We start from the raw sequence: 23564 nt of genomic DNA, 5'->3' as shown, positions 1-23564 counted from the left end.
GTTTTCTGGACGTGATACAACCTGTAAGCGATCACCTTTTGACCCAGCTTTGTTGTTCTGATGCTGGCTAGGAGTTGTCAGAGTAACCACTATGCTCTTAAGTGGGTAAATTTTTTACTGCTCTTGTGTATTTAGCTTTATCAGCCGAGGGCCTGGCTTTCAGGGGCTTCAAACTGTATTTCTTAAGGGGCGCTTTTGGTGCTTTAGATACTCTTGACACACAACTTGTCTCCCTGGATAACTTGGCTGCCTGTTAAAATGCAACTGACTGAGGTCTCTAAAGCTGCCACCAGAAGTTTTAATCTTTCAGGCATGATTCTACATGCCATTTCTTTTATTTGCCTGCAAGTGCAGAGGAGTTGTGCATACTTTATTTTCCAAAGCTCTCGCAAATGTTTTTTAATCCTTTCACTTCTACTATTTGATCTAGCTTCTTGTTACGCTGCCTTCCAAATGCTAAATTCCCCTGTAATTCCTTTAATCTTTATTTCCTCTGTTTATTCACTCATTGCTGGCTCTTTAAGTTAATTAATAGTTTCCAAGTTTGGGACAAAGAATACAGGGGGTACAGGGCATCTCAACAGTGGTCTGTTCCAGCCTGTTTTTCAGGTGCGATGTAAGCTGGCGATGCTGTGCTCTGCCTGACCTAAGGGATGAGCTCAGAGGAGAAAACCCCATTTCGGTATTTGCGGTGAATAGGTGCCGACAGACACCAGTGACATGACAGAACCTTGCCCGAGGCCTTTATAGCCTGGATCAGACATAAACACAGTTTAGTTTTAGGGCTGCTTGGCCTTTGGCAAACCACTGCTGTAGTCAGCACCACTGGTTGTTGTACGTTATGGTATGGATGCCATCCTAATGAGAGCACCTGCTTTCTAAGGGCCACGATCTGGTCTTTATTCCATTGTGAACCACGTGAATCAAGTGATCTAGAGGTGAAAAGCTATTTGCTACTACTTAAAACCTCTCTCTTTTGATGACTTCAATAGGCTTTGGAATTTCAAGACGTTTTCTCCCTCTTGCCCCCCTGCCCTGGCCTCCTTAGCAGGCAGCCATATCGCTTGTCCTTTAAGTTTCACAGCAGCCTGACCACAAAGGAATTATTTCATCTTCAGTCCCTGTGATGTGCACAGCACAGAGATTCCTCATGCCCTTGTCTTTTAACCCTGTGTGCCATTTGTACCATTGTGGAAAAAAAGCTTTTCTCAGCCCCCTTCCTCATAAAATACCATTAGATTATACGGATTGGTATCTTCGCCTCTCATTTAATATTGATTCAGCAGCTATGCTTTAAGATAATAAATACCGAAGTAGTTTCTTTAGCATAGCTGGTAACAAGAGTGTTCCCTGATGAGTTTGGCGTGGGTAGCTCTAAAACAGGAGGAGTCACTTCTGTAAGAATTTATGGCACATTACAGGAGGTCACCCAAAAGAGTTACCTATGTCAAGAGGGCATATAGAAAACATATAGTATCTTTGGGTCAGAAGGGGCCAAGTATATCTGTGAATCAAGGTACCTGTAGTACTATATAAAGTAATCAGTTATTAATACATCAAGGCATCAGATTACTATTGCAGGGAGCTCAAAAAAAAAAGATGCATTCATGGCATCATCTGTTTGGAGGAATTCCTGGATACCAAGTGCTAATAAGCAGTTCTGAAATAACTGGTTACAAATTGGAGTGGGACAGTGGTTTCATGAGCTATGGGAAATCCTGAGCCTACTTTTAAAGTTAGTTTGAGAGGCTCATGTCCTTAATTAAGTTTGATTGATCTGATCAGGGCTTTCTGCAGACAGATTATCACCCAGCTTGTTAATTTTAATTACTGTAATTCCTAACACTATTCCTGCCTTATTTTCTCCTGGTGTGACTGACCACTGGCAATATTGCCCTAGAAACAAAGGACAGATTATTTTACTCTGAAAATCAGAGTCACTTTTAACTTTTCTATTTTAGGGGAAATACAGAAAATGTTAGTATTCCACTGTTAGCTGTTACAGCTGGTTATTTTTACAGTTTCTTAGGTTAGGTTTTTTTCTTCCTATTTTGCAGATGTGAACCTCGTTATTATTTCTTACATGAGCAATTCAGATTCTTCATCTTGTCTTACTTTGTGGTTGTGACTGTTGATTTTCAATCCTAGATGAAAAAAATGTATCTGCTACATTAAAATTCTAGTATTCTGCTCATTAAAAGGAACCCATCTCCTTCTGCGTGGGTCTGCACATAAAACCTTCAAACCCATGTGCATCTGTTGATGATTATCACTACATTATGTTTCTCCCTGCAGCAAAGTTTGTATATTCTATTAGCTAGCAAGTGCCCTTCTCTGAGAACATGGTATTGATCTCTGCGATGTGCAAATCAAGACTTTGTCAGCAGAACCTCCATTCATCCTGCCTGTTCCGACAACCTCAGTGCAGTTTTGGTAGCCAGTACCTAGGTCATAGTATACATGAATATTTATTTATGTCTTAAATTGTGCCTGGATGTATATGGAGAACCAGTATCTATTCCAAAGAACTAGCAGTGGATACTCTCAAGAAATGTTTGTAACCAGATGCACGGCTTGAAACACATGAATGAGAATTAAACTCAAATAAATACACCTAAATAGCGAACTAGTCTTTCAAAGTATGTTTAGAGCCTGAAGACTGTTAGCTTTATGGGAAAGATAGGTTCTTCACTTTCCATTGAGACTGTGATTTTAGCTAGAGGTTTGAATCGTTGCACTACAGAAAAATGACTTTTATCTCCTCAGTTCAGGATTAATCAATTACTTGAATTCTTAAAAACCCCAGAAGCAAAACCCAATCCTTTTCTATATTTCTTCTGTAGTCAGTATGTTCCATTGTTGCTAATTCATTTGCATTTTTCTATGCTTTAAAACTAATTTCCCCTGTGTTCTATTCTATTTTTATCTGTTCGGTATTAATCCAGCTAAGATGATTGCAAAGTCTGTAGAATCAGGTGTGAAAGTAAACAACTTCACATTTTCAGTGTTGTTTACAGAGCCAATTACCTTGTATTGGAAAGTAACTTCAGTTCCAGGATGCTGATTCCTCCCCTGTCCCCTTGCCTCTTCTAGATGGTCAACTCTAAAATATTATTTCCTGTTCTTTAAGAATAAGATTAATTTCTGTCCTGTTCTTGTTTCAGAGACATCCTTGATCAGCAGCACGCCCCTATGACCTGCCAAAGCTCTACCGAAGACTTTTTTCCTATGAACTATGTAGGTACTAAGTATCAAAATAATTAATTTTTCACTACCAAAAGTTTTTTAGGAAAGGCTGTTGGAGTTTATTCTTACAGTTCATGCTTTATGATGTTAGGAAGAAGCAACTGTTACAGATCTTTGGCTAGTATCTCTAAGGGAAGTGAAAAATTTCTGATCATATTGTAGCTCTATGGAGGCTGGAATGTTTATTCTAAGATTTGATCACGATAGTTTGCACTTACTCGATAAGCTTCCTAAATCAATGAAAAAAATGTACAAAACCTCTCTTCGTTTTCCTACACGTTTTTTACTTTTAAGTGATCAGGAGGTTGAAGAGTACTCTAGTATAGCATGCTAAAACTGTCAAGTAACGTGCTATACAGCCAGCTTCACAAAGGCACAAATGATTTTACAAGAGAACGTGAACTCAATGTCAAAATTTTAAAATGCAATAAACTGCTGAAGCTTCCAGCACTCTATTTCAAACCAGGAATAGGGATTTACAAGCTGTTGTGTAATATAATTCGAATGGTATAAATAAACTTTCTGCAAAGCTGCAATGGATCTTTGGATGAGCAGTTTTATAACGCAGATGCTATTTAGGCAGGACCAGGAGCAGCATAGTTCATATCCGCACCTGTAGCTTTTTTTTTTTGGACTTCAGAATACGTCTAGGGAAACAAAACCCACTTGATTCTCTGAATAAAGGAACATTAGGAAGAGAAGGTTATACGCTTTTCAGATGACTGGTTCTGTATACAGTACAATATGGAGAAATGGAAATAAATGCTCTTGTTTTCAAAATACCTGTGGAAAAACTGAAGATGGAGGACCCAATGCAAATTCTGTAAAGGGAAAAAAAAAAAGCTTATGGTGAAAGTAAAGCTACGGCTTTGAGTAACCATGGCGACCAATGCTTTTCTGATGCAGAAATAAATCTCCACCTTTTCATATTTATTAGTGGGACTGATGGTGAAAGATAAGAGTCGAATTAAAATATAAAGCAATAGCAGACCTAGTTGGTGTCTACACCTGCAATGCAGGTTATTGTAACGGATTATTACAAATGAGCTAGTATTACAGGCAGGCAAATTAGTTATGAAAGGAACAAAATACTCTTAGTTATACCAACCTGTTTATCCAAATATCAGCTTCTTTATTAACAGAAATGAAGAGACAGTACACACAATATATTCCTGAAATCTTTTGGTTCTGATAAAAATGGAAATAAACTTGTTTTATTACCATAGCAGTGTATGAAAGATATGTCCTACAAAATGGCAAACTGTTCACTGTATCTGTATTAGTGGGTAATTGAAACCTACTCATTTCTTGGTGGTCAGAATGATAGAATTCTCCTATAAAAATACTGGGTGAATATTCAGGTTTCTGTCTTGAAAATGCATGTCAAAGGGTCAAATATTAATTGGCAAGTTCTTGCTACAGAAACGTTACTGCTGAGCAGAGGATGGTAGTAGCACTAAATGTCACTTGAGCGTTCAGTAAGATAAAGAGCTTGTGAAATAAAACTTCAATGCAGGTATTTCTGCAGCATCATGTAAAAGGCTTTGATTGAGTAGAAACCCCAGTGTAGATAAAGGGTTAAGTCACAGTACCCAAAGGAAAATGCTGAGATCAAGTGGGACTTTAGCGTATGATGCACTGGATAGAAAACTGGGAATGAGGCAAAAGCTGTCTGCCTGTCCCTGCGGGAAAATAACTGTTTAGTTTGGAGGAAAGCTTATTGGCTGCAACGGTGCTTCCAGGAGCGAGGAGATGGAGGGAGGAGAGCATACTAAGAGGAGAAGCATACTTGTTGAACCACTACGTCTTGGCTGCAGCGCAGCACAATGAACAGTGCTTCAAAATAAGTTATGCCAAGCCTGTATGAACACCCATGAAGTATCACATAAAATGCAGCTACCCTTAAGTGTCTCATGCTGTCCTTGCGCTCTCCAGTATTCATCAAAAGTCAAATTGCAGGTCACACCAGCTTTGAGTTTTTGTTGTATAAAGCTGTCTTCAGTCTAGAAAGAACGTCTATGCTAATAACCTCCTACTTCATTTGCAACTGTTAGAACCTTTTGATTTCAGCTAGTGTATTTAAAAAGGAAAACATGCTTCACTTCGCTTCAATTCAGGTAAACTGGCTGAAACAAATTCTTTAGAGAAGAGTCTTAATTGTCTTTTCTGTTGTGCTGGCCAAAGCCTGGGCAGAGGTGTGATTTCAGGGGCTCCTACTGAATACAGCAGCACAATTTACATGTCATCTTGAGCTGGCTACTGTGCAAGCACAGCTGGCACGTTTCTAAAATTCTGCCGTAGAACTGTAATAGCGTATGTAAAATTTGGGTAACTTCCATCTCATAAAATTATAATGGTGCGATATGTTAAGATTATACAAATTGGGCTTAAGGTTCCTCCAGTTTTGTTGCGCCATTTACCTCCTCTGCTTTTTGACTTCCTCAAGAATGTGTGGTTAGCCTCAAATCTAGACAGGAATTCTTGCCCAGGCTAAAAGCCAGATTGAAGAGCATTGTTTCAAATACTGGGAAGTTTATGCCAAAACTTAAAACAACCATCCTCAATCCTTCTTGATATTCCTGGTAAGACAGACTATTCTTGTGCAAGACCTTTAATTTAATCACTTTGCAAGATGGTATTTCCTATCATGGAAATTTCTGGCAAACGAAGCACTTCTAAGAGTTTGCATTTCATAGTCTTACTATCCACTGAGCTCAGAATGGGGAAATTTGAGTTCTAACTACAGAGTTCGCTAATTAAATTAACCTCGCCAGATACTGAGACAAATACAATGCAGATTAATAAGATGATACCCTTTTTTTTATTTCATTGCTTAACAGATAAATGTGGTTGTACTCCCATTAAACTGTTTAAGTTTTTTAAAAATGTATTTGTAAACCTCCTTAAAGCCTAGATGAAATGACACGAAACAAATTCTGAAATGTCTTAACTTTTCAGGCAGTAGCCTCCTGCGAAACAGAGCAGCCTACAGAGGGAGAAAGGAACGTAACAGAGTTTTCTTAGAAAAGAATAACCTTTTCTAGGACTTCAAGAGCCTGGCTTTGGGAAAAGAAAAGATTACCAACCCATTGACATCTGTAAGTTTCACCTGGCTGACTGAAAAGTTATTTTCAATCAGATAGCAGGTTTTCCAGACTAACAAATGACTTGAGGCTCAACTTTTCTTTTAAGGCAGAGAAACACTAGGAGCTCTTCTGCTGCTGTAAATGTAAAATATATTTTTTCCTGTATCTTCTACCACTTGAGTGCACAGGGAAAAGAACAAGATAAATTAAATTATCTTCATGTAAAGGTAGCTGTCTTCAATCATTACTTCACACACATAATTTGTTCAACAAAACCCAGAAATGCTCATTCCAAAGGGCACCAGCAGCACAAATTCGCTGCAGAACACGAGAGCACACACATATTTCTTGTCTGTGGCTTACATACTGGCTTGTTTGTTACACTAGTCAGTCAAAGTGTGGTTTATACCTACCCAAGGCTGCTACTCAGATACGAGTGTTTTCTCAAGATCTCTGTGAAAGGGTTTTGCTGTTTTAAAATGTTGAAGAACACAGAACTATTCCCTCCTTTACAACATTAATGAAACGTTCACAGGTCAATTTAGTCCTTGTATCAAAAAGCAGACATATGCCTAAACTGAACTAATTGTTCTGATTAAGAATAGTTTTGTTCCCGTCACAATTAGATTTAGTAAATTATCTCAATGAACTTCTGGTTAGGCAGCCATTGTCTGTTGTACTGCCCACCTGCCAAAACGCAGGACTGGTTTGACCAAATCACAATATTTTTTTTAATATTCAAATTACTTTTTCTTCAAAGCCAAACCAAGTCTGTAGCTTGCAAGGCATGCTCCTTTATGTTTTAAACAGTTAGTACTCAAATACCTTTGCTATCATTTACCCTCAATACATAGTGCTTCAGAGAGACACAGTTCTAGATAACTTTTTAAAATGTGAAAGTGACCTTCACTGGTATCACTACAAAAAGATGAAAAATGCAAGTAATTCGTAGACCTTGTTTCTCCAGGATGCAGAACAAGCAAAGCACTACAATCCTATTTATAAATTAGTGTTCTAGAATGCTAAATAGTAAAGGCAAATTCAGGCAAATTTAGTTTGTAGGATTTTCAATATCCTTGAAGATCAGTCTATTCGGTAAGAAAGTACTAAACATATGTGCCCCAGCAGAGATGGGGGGGGGGGGGGGGGGGGGAGGGACACAGGGAGAGAAGATAGAAAAAAGAAAAAAAAAAAAAAAGAAATGAATGGAGCAAGGTGAGATTTACCAAACAGGAATGTAGCACTTGCATGTAATAAAGCAAATATTTACATTAAGCACAATACAGCAATTTATTTAGATGCTTAAATGAAGAATACAAAGGGAAATAAAGATCACAAAATTATACATACTACAACAGTGTGTCATATATTAGATGGTATAAATGAATACAACACCTTGTTGGTGTTAACTAAAGATAAAACTAAATATCCAAAACACAGCACTTTTGTCTCAGTGTGCTGCTTCAACACAATACACTTTTATACAGATCTAAAAGGTGTCAAAATTAGTAGCTGCAAACTTGTTTCTTGCATGTGATTTTTCTTTTTTAGCTTAAAAGATTTCAGAAAATGGCTCTGAAATACGTTTGTCATCAGTTGTAATGTCAAGGATATTCAGAACAAGAAAATTCTATAATACAATAGAGTCCAGATATATTTTTTTATGTCGCTGGCCTCTGTTTCGAGATTGTACAAGGTTATGTGCAAAAACTAAGTTTGTCAAAATTCATACTATAGCAGTTTCAAGCTTTTGCTAGGTAAACTAGATACAGCATTTATTACACAGCAGGGCAACACTAAAAAAGAGAAACAAATCTATGATGGGTACACAAGAACAATTTCATAAGCTTCACTTGAATAGGTCTAAAAGACTGTACAAATATACATTTCAACTATTCAGAATGATACATGAAAAAAAATCAATTTCCCCATAGTCTACTATACACGTTGAACTGGTAGCTTGTATGGTTGGCCCTACACTACCATGTGAAAAAGGGTAATGTTTAAAAAGACATACAACTGAACATGTACAAGAGTGAAATAAATGTTGAAAATGCAGATAAAATAAACCTCTGCTTTTCTCTGTGTGCATTCTGGAGCCACCAGCTTATCCGTTTTCACATTAAGTTACTGTGCTCATCCCAGCAGGTATTCTCAAGCAAGATTAGCCAACAGCATCCTTAAATAACCACTGGAATAACAGCGGCCACGACCACCACACGCCATGCCCTAGCACTCGAAAGGCAGTACCAATTAGAATCGAAGCTCAGCAGTCATACTGAAATGAAAGTGTTGAGACAGTTGTAGATTGGATCACATCACTGACACTTCCGCATCGAGCAGCTCACGCTTGCTGGCTGCTCAGCTCCACACCAGTTAAGCTGCTATGCATTGGTTCTGCTACTCCATCAGTCACGCTGTCAAACTGATCTCCATCCTCACTGTCAATTGTGCTATTCTGCCATTCCATCTGCTGATTCGACAAGCTCTCCTCAATCTCTGATGCATTTTTCCATTGCGACTGGTCCTTAGACCAAAACTCTTCTACTTTTCCATAGGAACGATTCTTCCACTTTGACTGCTCTTCATCACTTTCAGATCCACCCTCTTTTGTCTCAACTGTCGGTTTACTGCTGCCGGCATCTTCACTTTGGGAGGATTCATCCGTCCACACTTCTGGCTTTACTTCTGATGTATTGTCTTCAAAATCAGAAACCTGCTGAGAACCAGGCCCACTTTCAGACTGTGAAGCTCCATCTTTCCATTCAACAGCATCATCTTGATCATCCTGGTCACCTTCGCTATCTGAAACATCACCTACCAGTTTTGCTGGTTCTTCAGCAGAAATAATCTCTTCGTACTTAGCACTTTCCTCTTGTTTTTGATCAGACTTCTCTGGAGACTGCAGTGTACTTTCTTCAATGATTTCCTTGGATATGCTGTCCTCCGGGTTCTCTGCTATGCTATCAGAAGAGGTTTTCCCACCCATGTCAGAAATGTGCTGACCAAACGGACTGCCACTTTCATTGTACTCCTCTTCTATATTTTCATAGCTGTCTGAGGAACTTTCATTGTCTTTTTCCAAGCTTATTTTTTTATCAACAGTCTTACTAACATTGACTCTGGAATTCTTTTCATCGTGGTTTTCAAACAGCCATTCAGCATCAAAATCCATTTCATGTTTGACTTTGTTTAACTCTTTCATATTGAAACCAAGCAGCACACCAGGTTTGTATTTTTCACAATCTCTAACACATTTCTTCCTTTTGTTACTGAAATGAGACGCAATATCAGATTTCCATAGCCACAAACTGGCAGCCAGCTTTTCGATCTCTCTCCTAGTGGGATATGGTTGCTTATTAAAATATTTTGTAAGAAATGTTTTCCTGGCTTCATAGGAATCGTCTTCATGACCCTTGGGGTCTAATGCTAGAACTACAGGTTCTTCGGGCTTTTCCTCAAAGGCAGAGGGGGAGTCATCGTCATCCATTTTCCTCTTCTTCATTAGCGAGAATTCCATGTGTTCGTAAGTACGTTTCACAGGTGCGACAGCTGGAGACTGGCTTAGCCGAGATGACGACGTGCCTTTGTCCTGGCCATTCTGTGTCTTCCCAACACCTCTGCAGTGAACAAGGTGCAGTGTGATAGTTGAGGCAGTCATGTTACTAGTATATACACCAAGGCAATGGATGCATTTGTAGGTTAGCTTTTTCTCGACTGGATGAACCGTCTGAATTACTTGATGCCTCTCCCGTAGATGATGTGCAAGTGCATCAGAGATGGGTCCTTTTAGGATTGAAAAGCACAGAGGACAGAGAGTTTTCCCCACATCTTTTTTGTAGGGAACTGCTGCTTGTGGAGAACTTTTTACAGGTACGTCAGACTTCTCCTGGATTTTCGGCTGTGGTTTTGGAGGAACCGGGGGGGTATTCTGAGCATGGTAAGCTACAGATTCAGCAGGAGCATCTCTCAGGTTGTAGGTTGTTACGAGAAGATGTATGTTCGTGTGACTACCCTGCTGCAACGTCAAATCAAACGTTAGAGTGGAATCGGTTTTAGGTCCCATTTCTTCATCAACGTGAACCATTCGCATATGAGCAGCCATCTTTTCCACATCATTGAAGGTTGAACGGCAATACGGACAAGACAGACCATGTATTAACATATGATTAAGCAATGTATCAGTGGGTAAATAGCGATTACAGTATAGACACTTGCTAGTGAAATTGTGTATTTTCATTATATAGTTAGCTACTGCAGGCACCTTTTCAGCCTTGTGCTCCTTTTCAAAGTGGACACTATACACATTTTCAGGAAACAGCTCATTACAGATTGTACAGATTTTCCACTTCTGTGTGGATGATGTATTGACAGCAGAAGGACCTGTAGCAGCTACAGGAGATTTGGAGCCAGACTGACCTAATACTCTCGAAGCTGCCTGTGACTGTGATAATGACGTCTGTTTCAACTGAGCTGACGAAAGAGAAGATGAATTGGCAGACTGAAGAGAGTATCTGGCTGAGGCCTGTGATCGCTGCTCCCCTCCAAGAGTATAAGGCCTTCCATTTCCACTTGCTGAAAACTGTTTCATTGTCTGCGATTGTTGTGGAATAGAAACTGGTGCGTTACCACTTAAGTTTAGCCTTCCCCCTGGCTGACCAACGTAACTTGGCGGTACTGATTTGACTCCGTAATTGTTCTGTTGTAGGTGAACATTTGACATCATATTCACTCCTGCGGAATTTAATGTAGGCTTTGGTATAGTGAGTCTGTTCATCATCTGCTGGGACGAAAGAGATCGAACGCTTCCAGGGGAAAGGGGACCCATCCTCTGAGGGAGTCCCATAGGCTTTTTATCCTGTGGTTTTGGAGCTATTAGCATCAAAGGTTTAGATCTTGGAACCACTACATTAGTGTGACCTATCATTGCTGTTACCTGATATCCTATACGTTCATGGTCTTCGATAACATGCTGTACTAAAGCTTCATATGATTTCGGCATAAAAAGGCATCTTTTGCAGTGAATACTACCCTCCTCTCGGGTACTGGAACTTAACGGAACTGCACCATTGAGTGACTTTTCACCTCCCTTTGCTACGTAAGGAGCAGCAACATGCTGAAAATGTTCCCTGTAAATGTGCTTTCTAACTATTTCATACAGAGGATCGCGGTAAGTGCACTTCTTACAGTAATAAACAGCTTGTTCTACACTGTCAGCCTGCTTAGGTTTAAGGCTATCATGTTTGTTTTTATCTTTAAAAGTGCTGATGCCTCCACTCGGTGTATTGGCGTTTGGAGCATGAAATATTTTAATGTGCGTTTCCAAAGTCTTTTTGTCCGCATTGAAAGTACAGTAAGGACAATTAAGGAGAATCCTATTTTCAAAGTCTTCACTGTGAACATTCCGGAAGTGGCTTTTGTAGGCTGAAAAGAACTTTGAGGAAAATGGACACGCACTGCAGCAAAAGGGCTTTGTCCGATAGTCCTTAAAACAAAGAACAAAGCAGAAACTAAATATTGAAAAAGCAGGTTTTTAGAATAACAACGTCCATGGTCTTCTCTAAACAATAACATTTCTAATAGTCTCAAGACCCCCTGCAACAATCTTAGATCTTTAGGTTATTTTCTTCTGTCCCATTTTTGGCCTGCAGATCAGGCCCCAAAAAGTTTTATCATCTGAACATACACATGTGGCAAGTGCCAGTTTAGAGGTCCCTCAAGGGTTTAACCATCAACTCAGCAGGCAAGGATAAGTTATAAGATCTTTCTCCACCAGTCAAAAAAAAGCCTCGTTCCCTGCAGCTGAGCCACGTGAAAATATTCACTGTAAGCTCAATTCCAGGAGGAAAAGGCAAGCATGACTGTTTGAGCAGAATGAGACTGTATCCAGGAGACAAGTTACTTCCCATCAAAATCTGCCAAACATTTATAGGTAAGACAGATATATAACCAACTATTTCAGTGTCTTAATCCTTTACAAACCTTAATTATAAAAGATGCTTTTCAAAACTTATTTTTGGTGAACAAATGAATTTAAGCTTACCAAGTCATATACTAAGGCTACAGAAGCTACAGAAGCCCTGAAAGCCACCAAGCCTTTTCCTTCTGATCAACACACAAACCCGATTTTTAAACCGATCGAGTCAGGAGGGAAGGAGAAAAAAGAAGATTCCACAATTGCAGTTTCCCTGCACCCTTTATCATTGTTAAATAGAACATGTTGCCAATGTAGTTCTTGTCAACTGCTGTAACAGAAACTAAAGTTACATTGGCCTTAAAGACAGCCACACGCAATCTAGCATTTCAGAGGTAAGCCATTAAATTCAAATAATTACATTCATCATGAGCATCAAAACAAGTCTTGTGCATCGAGCAACACAGAGATCATTTTTAGTAGCTAGAGAATTGTACTCTCCCTCTGCGTAAGTAAGTAGGAATATATGCTTCTGTCCACCTGCTGAAGCCTCAGACATCTGGTAGGCTGGAGACAAGATACAACAAAACAAACTAAACAAAAGCTGTCTCCTTTTATGTTACATTTTTATTCTGGAATTAACTAGAAAATAAAAGAACAACATTGGTGTATTTTACGGAACACAGTAATAAAGGGGCATTTTTAGATTAACACTACACTAGGAATCCATCGTAATACAGGTTCCCATTTCCTGTAAGAGCAATACCTGATCTTTGAGATGCTAAAGAAGGGCTTATTTTGCTAAGAAATCTGTCACCTTTTCACTGTTCTGTCAGTGCTGGCATTACTCCATATTGTACCATCAGTAGAGGCTACTGCAGTACACACGACTTGCCTTAAACGTGTTTAATCACAATCAAGTATTATCTCCTCCCTCCACTTCTAGCTCAATTCAAATTTCCTTTACTACTGGCTCAGGAACATCTACAAAGTATGACTTCCAGTGTCACTTAATTCTTCTGTACGGAGCTGTATGTGCCTAAACCAAATCTCATAGTCAGATTATGAGAATCTTCAGATGTGGCAGACTGCTAACAGAGCTACAACAATAGCAGAGAGAGCAGCAGTTAGATGTGGTCATTTAAACTTTTTCTGAAATGATGAAGACAGGTAATGAAAAAGATAATGAAAGGTAAAAAAAGCTTATCATGAACTGTATAAAACTGTTGATCTTTCAACGAGAAGAATGGTGAAATTGTGCTAAGCTTGAAAACAGATGAGCTCCTAATATGTAGTTGTCAAAGGGCAAGTAAAATTTCTTGACCAATCATTTCTCCACTATTTGGCTATCCATACTACTAAGATGAAGGCCAGGATTATTACTTTTAATTAAAAAGAGTGCACCTTTTTGCTGTCCTTTAAACTGACAACAAAGGAATATCAAGAAATAAACCTGCAGGAAAAGCTCCTGGCCTATCTGTAAAACGTCCTTTAGCATGAACCACCTTCAGAATCAGATGAGTCAACATAAACTATTACCAACCTGATTTTTTGTAAGCGATGGGTCCCACAATCCTACATCTTCCCATGTAGTGTTTTTCAAATAAAAGTCATTAGGTTCAAACTGCTTAAAATCCTGGAGAAGGGGAAGACGGGAAGAGAGTACAGAGAATCAAAACCAAAGACCAACTGCTCCCTTAAGCAACTCTTGCAAGCATCCATGCAGTCCTCAAGTGCTGCTGACAAACAGTAGATATTATTAATACAAGGAAGTGTGGGTATTTAAAATGCACCTCTGTGGAGGTGAAAAGTTGTGAGTAGTCTCATAAAACACCTGAAGAACTATTTTCAATACTTAACCTCCTAATTAACCCAAGGCTGTGATTACATCCCTGCCCCATTTTCAAAAGCAGTCATGAAGAAAAGTATTCCTCGGCTACTGCTGAACATTTAAGATCTCATGGTTGCTGTAACTTCGATGTATGGGTTTTTGTTTGATTGGTTTTGGTTTGGGGGTGGGGTGGGGGTGGGGCAGGGATATGTGTGTGTGTTTGATTTTGGGGGGTTTTATTACCTGAATTTCTGTGTGAAATTAAAGTAAAAGTTTGACTACATGCATGAAGTCCAAGCAGCCCAATTCCTATTAAAAAAAAATTATCTTATGAAGTACTTTAGCATTTTATCTTTGGCATATAAATCAGCAGCACATAAGGACTCAATAATTAGTATTTCCACTGAAATGAATACTGAAAGTTAACATTATCCCAGTTCAGAATTTTACCCTTAAAAATTATACTTGTCCCTCAAATTTTCCACCAGGAAGGACTGGCATTTCTTTCTCTTACACATCTCACTCAAACGCTCTTTAAAGAGACACTAACAGAAAAGCCAAAGCAAACAAGTCATAATTGGCAGAGTACGGCGAAGAGCTGAATTGCGTGAGTTGACAGTACAAAAGTTAGCGTTCAGGAGAGAAAGCTGCAGTTTTGAGATGAGTTATGAAGTTTATCCAGAGGAGTAGCACAAATACCTTCTTCTAGGAACTAGCACAGGTGAAGAAGTGATTCTAACTTGATGACCTACTGTTAGCACTGACAAACTTCGTGAAAACCTCAGAACCATCTTCCGTCTCCCAAGAACATCCTATACCGCACCTAGTTCTTGCTTCATTCCTAAATGTTCACTTAGCAAGTGCTATTTGTAAGAATCCAATATAAACAAAGGACAATCTACCTTCAATATGTATCAAGTCAGTCACATACAGCCTGAAGTGTATCTTGTCTCCACTAAACCTTCTTAAAAGTGTTTAAAGGTACATTTTATCTCAAGTTATTGTCCTACTTTGTGTGGAACTTAAAAAGCAACGCAGGGGTAAAAACGCCTGAACAACAAGGCTCAAATGGAATCCCAGAATCATTCTAGGAGCTGACGAGAGTAGAGTGTGGTGTGGGAACAGGATACAGGGGATTCCTTCGGAATTCACAGTAAAAATGTAACATTTCATGGAACAGGTCAAAAAAACCCCAAACCCAAAAAAAGTCATACACCAAAGACTTCAGTGTCCCACTAACTCTGGAGCATTAACTCTAACTACGACACTTGGGAGGCATCATACTTACTTCTATATGTTCTTTACAGTATTCCAAACCAATGTCACTAAGTATTTTTTTCACAGTTTTCCGGGCCTTTCTTAAACTGCCAAGGTTGTTGACAGGAAGTTGGAACATAGTTTCTATTGAAAAAGAAAGTAAGAGAAAAGGTTTAAGTCAAATGTGTTTGGTCTGACAGAATGCTGCACTTTTAATTATTAGCAATTTTCTGTCTCATTTTACCCATGTTACTCAGTATCAGAGCTGTACCATTAACTACGAAACTACCACATTTTCTGTCTGATTTGTTCTTAAATGAGGCTGGCCATAAAGCTAGATATTAACAAACTTGAGAGCATTTAAACCAACAAACTAGTAACTATTGCAGGAGTAATCAGCTGCATCTGGAAATAACTTTTTTTTTCTTAAGAGTGTTTGTATTTACATGAAATTTACCCCTATACTGAAGTACTTAAAAATTAAATTTATCTTTTGTGCATGTGTCCTAACTAATTTGAAAATTGTTGAGCTTCAAGGTTTGTGTCAGTCTTGTAATAGATTTAACAGTATCTCTTCAGTGAGAAAGAGGTTTCTTGCATTCAGTTGTAGGTAGGGTAAGAAATTAATACCATTTCCTCCATTTATATATATCAAAAAATATATATTTTATATATATTTATAGCTTTAAATGGCTGACAAGCTTGCATTCTTTTATTTAGATAGAACCTGAAAGCTTGGTTAGAGCTCTTCAGAGACATAAATCACTGGAAAGAGTACAAGAGATGGCTTAACACCTCTAAGCGTAGCTGGGTATTTTCAGCCTACAAGACAACCTTCCCTTTCAGTTCCCCACAGACAGCTATTTCCAATTAAACTGTCTGTTAATGATCAGGGTTCTCCAGCTAAAAGGAAGTCTGAAATGTTAAGATATGTGGATTCCCAGATTCAAGCATTACCACTAAGATTTCTTCCGAACACTAATAACCTAGTCTTATTTTGTGTATAGAGGAGTCCTCAGTCTGCATGCTGCTACCGCTATGGTTGATGATGGGTCTGTCGCTGAGCAAGTCACCTACACTTTAAGAAGGTGCAAAACGGCAGAAATGTGAAGTCCCTGACAATGTACAGTTATTTTGGAAGTGAGAGGAGGTGGAGCCAGCAATAAAAAGGTAGGCTTTTCTCAAGGAAAAGGGAAGGAAGTTTCTTAAATAGCAAGAAAATGTCAGAGTTCTTATCTTGTTCTCTAGGCTTTAATGGCCCAATGCCTGTTGCATAAAGAATATCCCCCAGAAGATATAAGCTGCATTTTTGATCATTATTTCCACAAGCCAACTCAGAAATGTTGCTTTGTTTGGATAATAAAAGGTTTGATTTGTAGCAACAAGTTAATCCACTGTTATGGCCAAAGACTACCTACATCAGCTAAAACTGGACTTTTTTTTTTGTTAGAAGCCTGAAAGTATTTTTTAACATTTTCAAGCAGAAGTCTAGAATACAGAGTTAATGGAAGTTTGCAGCCATTAAATATTTGTTAGACAAAAATTCTCTGCTTTATCATGAGATCAAGGGCAACTGCTAAACTACAAAGAGCTTACTAAGAATTTTTCTCAAAATACAAAAGATAAGCATTGTGACTAAACCAACCGAGTGTCTCCAAGCAAAACAAACCCTTCTATATGCACTACCGTGCACACTCCTTAAAGTATTACTTGTCTGTTTACACACTAGTCTTATTTTCATACTCCTACCAACTTTTACTACGTAATGCTTTCAGGCAGTCACTAACAACTTACTATTGCATGATTCCCACCAACAACGCTATTTAGTTTCAGAAATAAACAAAATGAAAAGTTCTGCGTGTAACAGTGCTAATACAAACCACTTCAACCAGTTTCACAATCACCAAGTAGTGCTACTAGCATGTGCTGCTAGGCTTTAGTCTCTTCAAATTCAATGAATTCAGAAATAGCTACTGGGTAAGAGTAGAAAGCTATCATGACATTTAGGATTCATACCACAACTATAAATTAGAAGATAAGGGGAAAAAGGCCTGAGTTTATATGAAGATCTACAGGAAAATCTTCAGAAGTACCAAAGCAATGCTGATCATTAAGGATTTTGGTACTTGTATCGGGCTGGCCACTGTCACAGATTACCAAAAGCAAATATAGTGTCATTTTAACATCCTTAAACCAAAGAAAAAAGTTTACACCTTGTCTATAAATCTCAGGAATTCCAAATTACTCAGTTATATCTGCATTAATGAAGTTACTTAGACACATCATATAAAGTGACTAGTGATAGTAATTTTCAAACAATGGTCAAGAAAAAAAAAGTACTTCAATATTCTGTATTAATTTCCTCCAAGTAACTTTTGTTAAGAGTTTAATCAAAAACATCTTGATTTCTTCACATACAAAACTCTAAATGCAGGTCTATGAATTTATGTGACTGCAGAGGTGTTTCAGCTAACGCTGGTCTCAGTGAAAAGGATCAGAATCGGAAAAAATTTAGAATTAAGTTCATATGACAAGCATCTATGTTCTGCATCTTATCTGGCACCTTTCATTTTAGGGAAACTCAAACCCACCTCAGAAACATGAAGAATTAGCCTTCTATTGAAATATACCTTCTACGTAGGTTCACTTACTTGTAACATGAACCCTAATCAAGCTACAAAGAGCATTTCTACAGGCATTCTTTGCTGTCTCAAGAGAAGGCAAGGATTAAACAGAGCATGGCAATAAACTGCTCTCTTCCCAGCTCTTCCCTCTAAAGCCTCTTAGGACTTTGGATGGGAAATCATGAACTGCTCTTTTTTTTATGCTGTATCCATTCTCATCTGTACTCTTTGATAATCAAATACTTCACCTGCATTTATAAACAATATCCAGGCCTCAGACACTCTTTCTCTCTATGCAAGAGTGAATGTGATGGTTCAGAGTGATTCACGCTGTCCTTTCAGAACGCTGCCCACTCCTGCCCAGTGAATTGTTCTTAATCCTCATAAAGGACTAGGAAATAAGGTTTGAAACCGAGTTTCTAACTTCTTATTACAGTTTATGAAAAACTGCATTCATGCTTATGGTTTCTTCATCAGATTTTCTGATCTGATTCTGAATTTATCCACATGTCCCTTTCCTCTCTGTTACATTAAGAGCTATTTCTAAAGGCACACACTGAAGAGAAGTTTAAGAAAATTACTTTCAGCATACGTAAGATTTTGTAACTCTGGACTGTGTATTAGGCTTTGATTAAGTAACGTGCCACATTCCACCCTGCTTTTCCACCCATCCCTGCCCACACCATGGTATCAGTTCAACTGTGCAGGCACCTCTGGGCAGAGGCTATATCCTGTTATTTGTATTATAATACCATTTATGACAAAGTATAAGCACATAAATGGTGGAGAAGCTTTTGAGAATAGTAATAGATATTCACCTTGCAAACAGGAATTTGTATTGAGAAACTGTTGTATTAAAAAAAAAATGAAGACCAGAAAAAGTACATTTATGTATTTCAGGGCAATATTACCATTAGTTTAGTTACTTCAAAAAACAGAACTAAAATCTCTTTGACCAAAGATATTTGAAGATTGCAATTTTGCTTCAATTGCAAAACCAATGTCTAATACAGCTTAAAGTTCAGCCAAGTCCATTTTAAAGACAACAGTAATTGAAAATATTTAACAACAGGGCTGAGCATTGGCAATGCCAATTTTGTGAAGTATTAGTAACAAATTAGTTTAAAAAATGGTAAAGTCTAATGGGAAAAAAAATACTGTTGCCTAAGAATTTCAATTCCTAACTAGCCTATTGATTAATGCAAATGGTTTATCACAGTTGTGTCCTATTTGCAATTTCCAAGCCATACCATTTTCTCTATTTTTGATCTGTAGTTGAAGTAGTAAGTGAAGCTTAACAGTCCCAGATGGAAAAAGCAACTCCAACCTGCAGTTTCTTCTTCTAGGCCAGTCACTATGAAATAGCTTTCAATGCTGAGCCCACTGTCACTTTTTTCATGACTTAAAACAGATCTGACTTGTGTGATACTAGAACTGCATTAATAGGAAAAAAAAATACCACAGAGTGGATTTAGATCCTTGAACACAGATCACAAATTGGAAAGAAAATATACTTCCTCAACATTCTATTCCCTCTATTCCCTACACAGTAATTGGAAGTATGGCTCTGAACACGGAGTTACAATAAAGTAACACAAGTTTGCTTTCAAAGCAAGCAAGATTTTTTTTTTTTAAAACTCAAGAACATCCATTTATTAGAAGTCCTTGCTGCTGCAGTTCGTAGAGCCAGAGTTAAAAATATTAATGCAGCCAAGAAATTAATCATGGCTCCACTAATTCCTTTTCTCTAAAGGCAACTGAATAAGCGTTGCTCTCTGTGTTGCATTGGTTCACTATTGCTTCTAGTAGCTTCTTTGTAGCTACCGGTATACTCAGTTTTTTCACCAAAAATTACATGAAGCAGCCTAGTCAAGTATGTTCAGGATCTGAATGAATATGTTCAAGTGAACTTCAAATCCAAGGAGATAATGTCCTACTAAGTTTATTCCAGAATAACCTCAGTTATTAATATCAACTGTAGAAACATCAATGCATGAAAACACTACATTTTAAAGCTTTTAGCAAGCTGTCCTGTTTTCTTCAAAACCAAAGCCCCCATTTAAAAAATATACTCATTTTACTTGAAAAGAAACAATTTTTTTTTCTCAAAGTGAGTCAGTACAGCATTTGTCTTTAGGCAATAATCACTTGTAAACTTGAAAGCCAGCCACAAGTCTCAAAATAATGCTTATTATGAAATAGCTTATTTTAGTACAAAATGCCACTAACAACTTCTTTGCCAAAACAATCAAATGCTTTCTTTTAGTTACTGTGTCTAATATACCTAGACGTGCCAAATATACCATGATATATATAAACTCTAAGTGATCAAGAAAGTGATTTAGGACTGTCTGAAAACAAGATCCTTATTCTTCCTGCACCACCTTCTTTCCTTTGCCCTTTTGCCTGCCTCACACTCAACACTAAGGCATGAAATTATCCAGATCCTCCTACCACAACACATTGGAATAGAGGATATTAGGTCTTCACATCTGAAAACATAGAACAACCTTACTTTGCAAATTCTGCTTGAGAGCTGAATCCAGCTCACCTAATCTTAACACCACCCCCCCCCACCCCCCCCCCCCGTCATCCTTAAGCAAATACAGTTCATTTTATTTAGGAAGTTTCTGGACCATTTAATCATTAGTGGAGAGCCAGATACAGTCTGATATTAGAGTCTGTGACTACAAAAAGAGCTTTTAGCATCTCCATTCATTTCTATTTACTAATAGTAAATACAACTAAGTAAACAGAAACAAGTAACTCGAACTGTAATTGCAATATACACAACACACTGCTGGCACATCCCTGAATGGGGCTATTAGGAGTTGGAATTAAGAAGCATCTCAAATCACCATGTAGACATTAATGCTATTCTTGAAATGAGGTATCCTTTATCTGACCAAAGGTTGTTTAAGCAAGGACACCTGGAACATCTCTTCTTCACTGCCAGGGCTGACTCTTACAGCTCTGAAGCTGTGATCAAAGTAATTATTTTAACAGAACACAATGCCAAGGAGTGCAGCATCCAGTACCGACAAAACCCACTAGTGCTTTCACCTGGCACTGAAGCTACCACTACATCCAGCAACCCCCACAGCAAAGGATGCCCGTAATAAAGGGCCAGAGACCAACTGTATCTTCTATAAAATAGGAGAAGCAGCATTAAACTCTTTTTCTACTGAAATGCCCAAAGTGAACCATCTTAAATACACTGCACTTCAGCGGAGACTAGAAGGAACAACTTTACACAGCTATCACTTATCCATTCCTGACCGTTGAAAGTGCTACTTACCTAATATTATAGGCTCAAGACAACTTCTGAGATCTCAAAGTAGCTTTCGAAAGAAGCTCATCAGCATTTTATTTTTAAATAAAGTAGGAATTAACTTATCCTAAGATGATACCACTCAGTCAATGACAATTCCAGCCCAGGATTCTACTTACCAGGACATTCTGTCCTTCCATGTATTCTGTTCTATATTAGCCAAGGCATAAATAAGTTTTATTATTTTCCTGTATGGTTCTACTCTATCCTATTCACTCCTGCACAAGTGCTAGATATTTCATTAAATCATCATAGACTGGTGTGGGTTTGAAGGGACCCTAAAGATCACCGGGTTCCAACCCCCAGCCATGGGCAGGGACACCTTCCACTAGACCAGTTACTCCCAGCCCCATCCAGCCTGGCCTTGAGCACTTCCAGGGATGGGGCAGCCACAGCTGCTCTGGGCAGCCTGTTCTAGTGCCTCACACCCCCCATATTTAATATATTATAGACCTTTTCTTTGTATGGGAATGTGCATCTGTACACACATTCACAGAAAAATAAGTCAAGATGACCACATATGTTCAGCAAAAATAATTCTACAGATAAACCTGAACATTTTTTTATCTTCACTATAACAGCAATAATGAGATCTGCCTCTTAAGTCAGCCAGTTATTTTCAAATTCATGATTCCACACAGTAAGAATTAAGTTTGTGTCTGCCCTTCTGTTTCCTACTTCTGGACTTGGGTCCCACCTACAAATACGCTGGGAAGCCCTTGTTCTTACGTTGAGTACGCATCAATCTATACTTCAGTGCTGGGCGGACAGAATAAATGATTATCTAAAACCAAGACCAACAATGTCCTTGCTAGAAGTATCCACACAGTATCTTCAAGTGCCTAAGGAAATGGGTTACTAATTTACAAGAAAATCTGAAAACAGACTGACTCAATGAGATGATCTCAACTCATCTTTGGTGTACTGTACACAGGGTATGACTGTACTCATCACAAAATAACGGTAAAGCAAGCAGACTAATATAAGAAATATTTGGAACCTTCTTTTGCTCTGTATTTATGCAGTACCTAGCATAAAGGTCTAGTCTGCAGCCAGGTACTGATTCCTACAGTAATTCAGTAGCCTAATCTAGAAAAGACAAGCTTATATAAGAGCAGAACATCATTACTAAATTAGGAGCACTGCACTTCAGTTTTCATTTCATAGTCACATTTTGGAGATGCAAAGACCTATTTTAGACGAACTTCATGCAGTCCTATTTCACTGCTATGGGTAACGGCCACTATGCACAACATGAACAAAGAGCTAGGACAAGTCTCCTATCACACACGTGATAACAAAAAGGCCTGAATGAAGCACTTTCAGATCTCCATCCAAAAATCTCAAGGGGAACAGGAGGGAAGGTTTTGTGAAAAAGCAAGGAGTATCCACAGGGTAAGCAGACGCACAGGAGTTAATAGGCTTCACAAAACTCAATACCATGTACCAAGCGAGTACATGGTATCGTGCTTGGCAGAACTGAAGCACTGTCTTTGGCTTTCAACAGGCTCAAAGAGTCCCAGGAAGAATTTAATCTCAAGCACAGTTCCAACTTGTGCATCTTACAACCTCAAAATCAGGGGACAAAATGACTGCAAAGACTTCTGTAGTTTGAGAAGTCTACAGGAACCAGCAGGTCAGTTCACTCAATAGAATCACATCCTGAAACGGGAATGTGCCAGGACATAATAGAGGCTGACTGATTTAAATTAATAATTATATCCACATTTTAGGAGGCAAGAGTTGCCAAGAGAGGCAACAACATTATCCCTCATTTGTTAAAAATCAAAGTTGTCTTCAGTGTTTTCAAACAACTCAGGCTCACTGCTGTAGCAAAAATGGGACCTCACTTCAAGGTTAGTATTGCTTCACCGCAAAAGGCTTTTCTCTGTCTACTCAATTTTCTAATTTTATTAGCCATAGCTGGTAAAAGAAAATACTAGTAGAGGATTAAATTGTAACACCTTGAAATGCTCTCCGAAGCATTAGTATGAAAAAAAATTAGGGAAAACCATAATTTCTGCTTAGTTTTAGCAACTTACACTGCAAATATCTATGACACAGGAAATCAAGACTTTAATTTTTATAGCATGACAAAAGAGCAGAAAGGAAACAAGGTCTAGGCCAAAAATTAACCACTGCATAGTCAGAGAAGTTTCGACAAACCCCAAATTCTTCAACGTATCACTTTTTAAAAAAAAAACCACACAGATATAGTATTTAGGTTAAGACTTGCAGTGACTTTCAACTCCAAATTATCTCTTCACCAACTTGC

At 38.3% G+C, this 23564-nt stretch overlaps 1 protein-coding gene across 23 annotated transcripts in view; it reads right to left on the bottom strand.

Moving 5' to 3' along the window:
* Positions 1–7597: 7597 nt before the first annotated feature.
* The window catches only part of LOC121095038 (activity dependent neuroprotector homeobox), a 33199-nt gene continuing 17232 nt past the window's right edge, over positions 7598–23564 (bottom strand). For 22 of the 23 annotated variants that reach the window (XM_040609336.1, XM_040609331.1, XM_040609341.1 and 19 more), the window contains 3 exons: positions 15366–15478; positions 13790–13882; positions 7598–11817 (listed from right to left, as the gene is read on the bottom strand). In XM_040609336.1, coding sequence (XP_040465270.1) covers positions 8677–11817; positions 13790–13882; positions 15366–15478 — 3347 coding nt within the window. In that variant the 3' untranslated portion in view covers positions 7598–8676. The remainder of the gene's footprint in view (positions 11818–13789; positions 13883–15365; positions 15479–23564) is intronic. The other variant, XM_040609352.1, reaches the window with a different exon arrangement.

This window comes from Falco naumanni, chromosome 10, assembly GCF_017639655.2.
Source record: "Falco naumanni isolate bFalNau1 chromosome 10, bFalNau1.pat, whole genome shotgun sequence".
Taxonomy (NCBI): domain Eukaryota; kingdom Metazoa; phylum Chordata; class Aves; order Falconiformes; family Falconidae; genus Falco; species Falco naumanni.
Note: the sequence above shows the minus strand (reverse complement) of the source record. Positions and strands in the feature narration are given on the sequence as shown.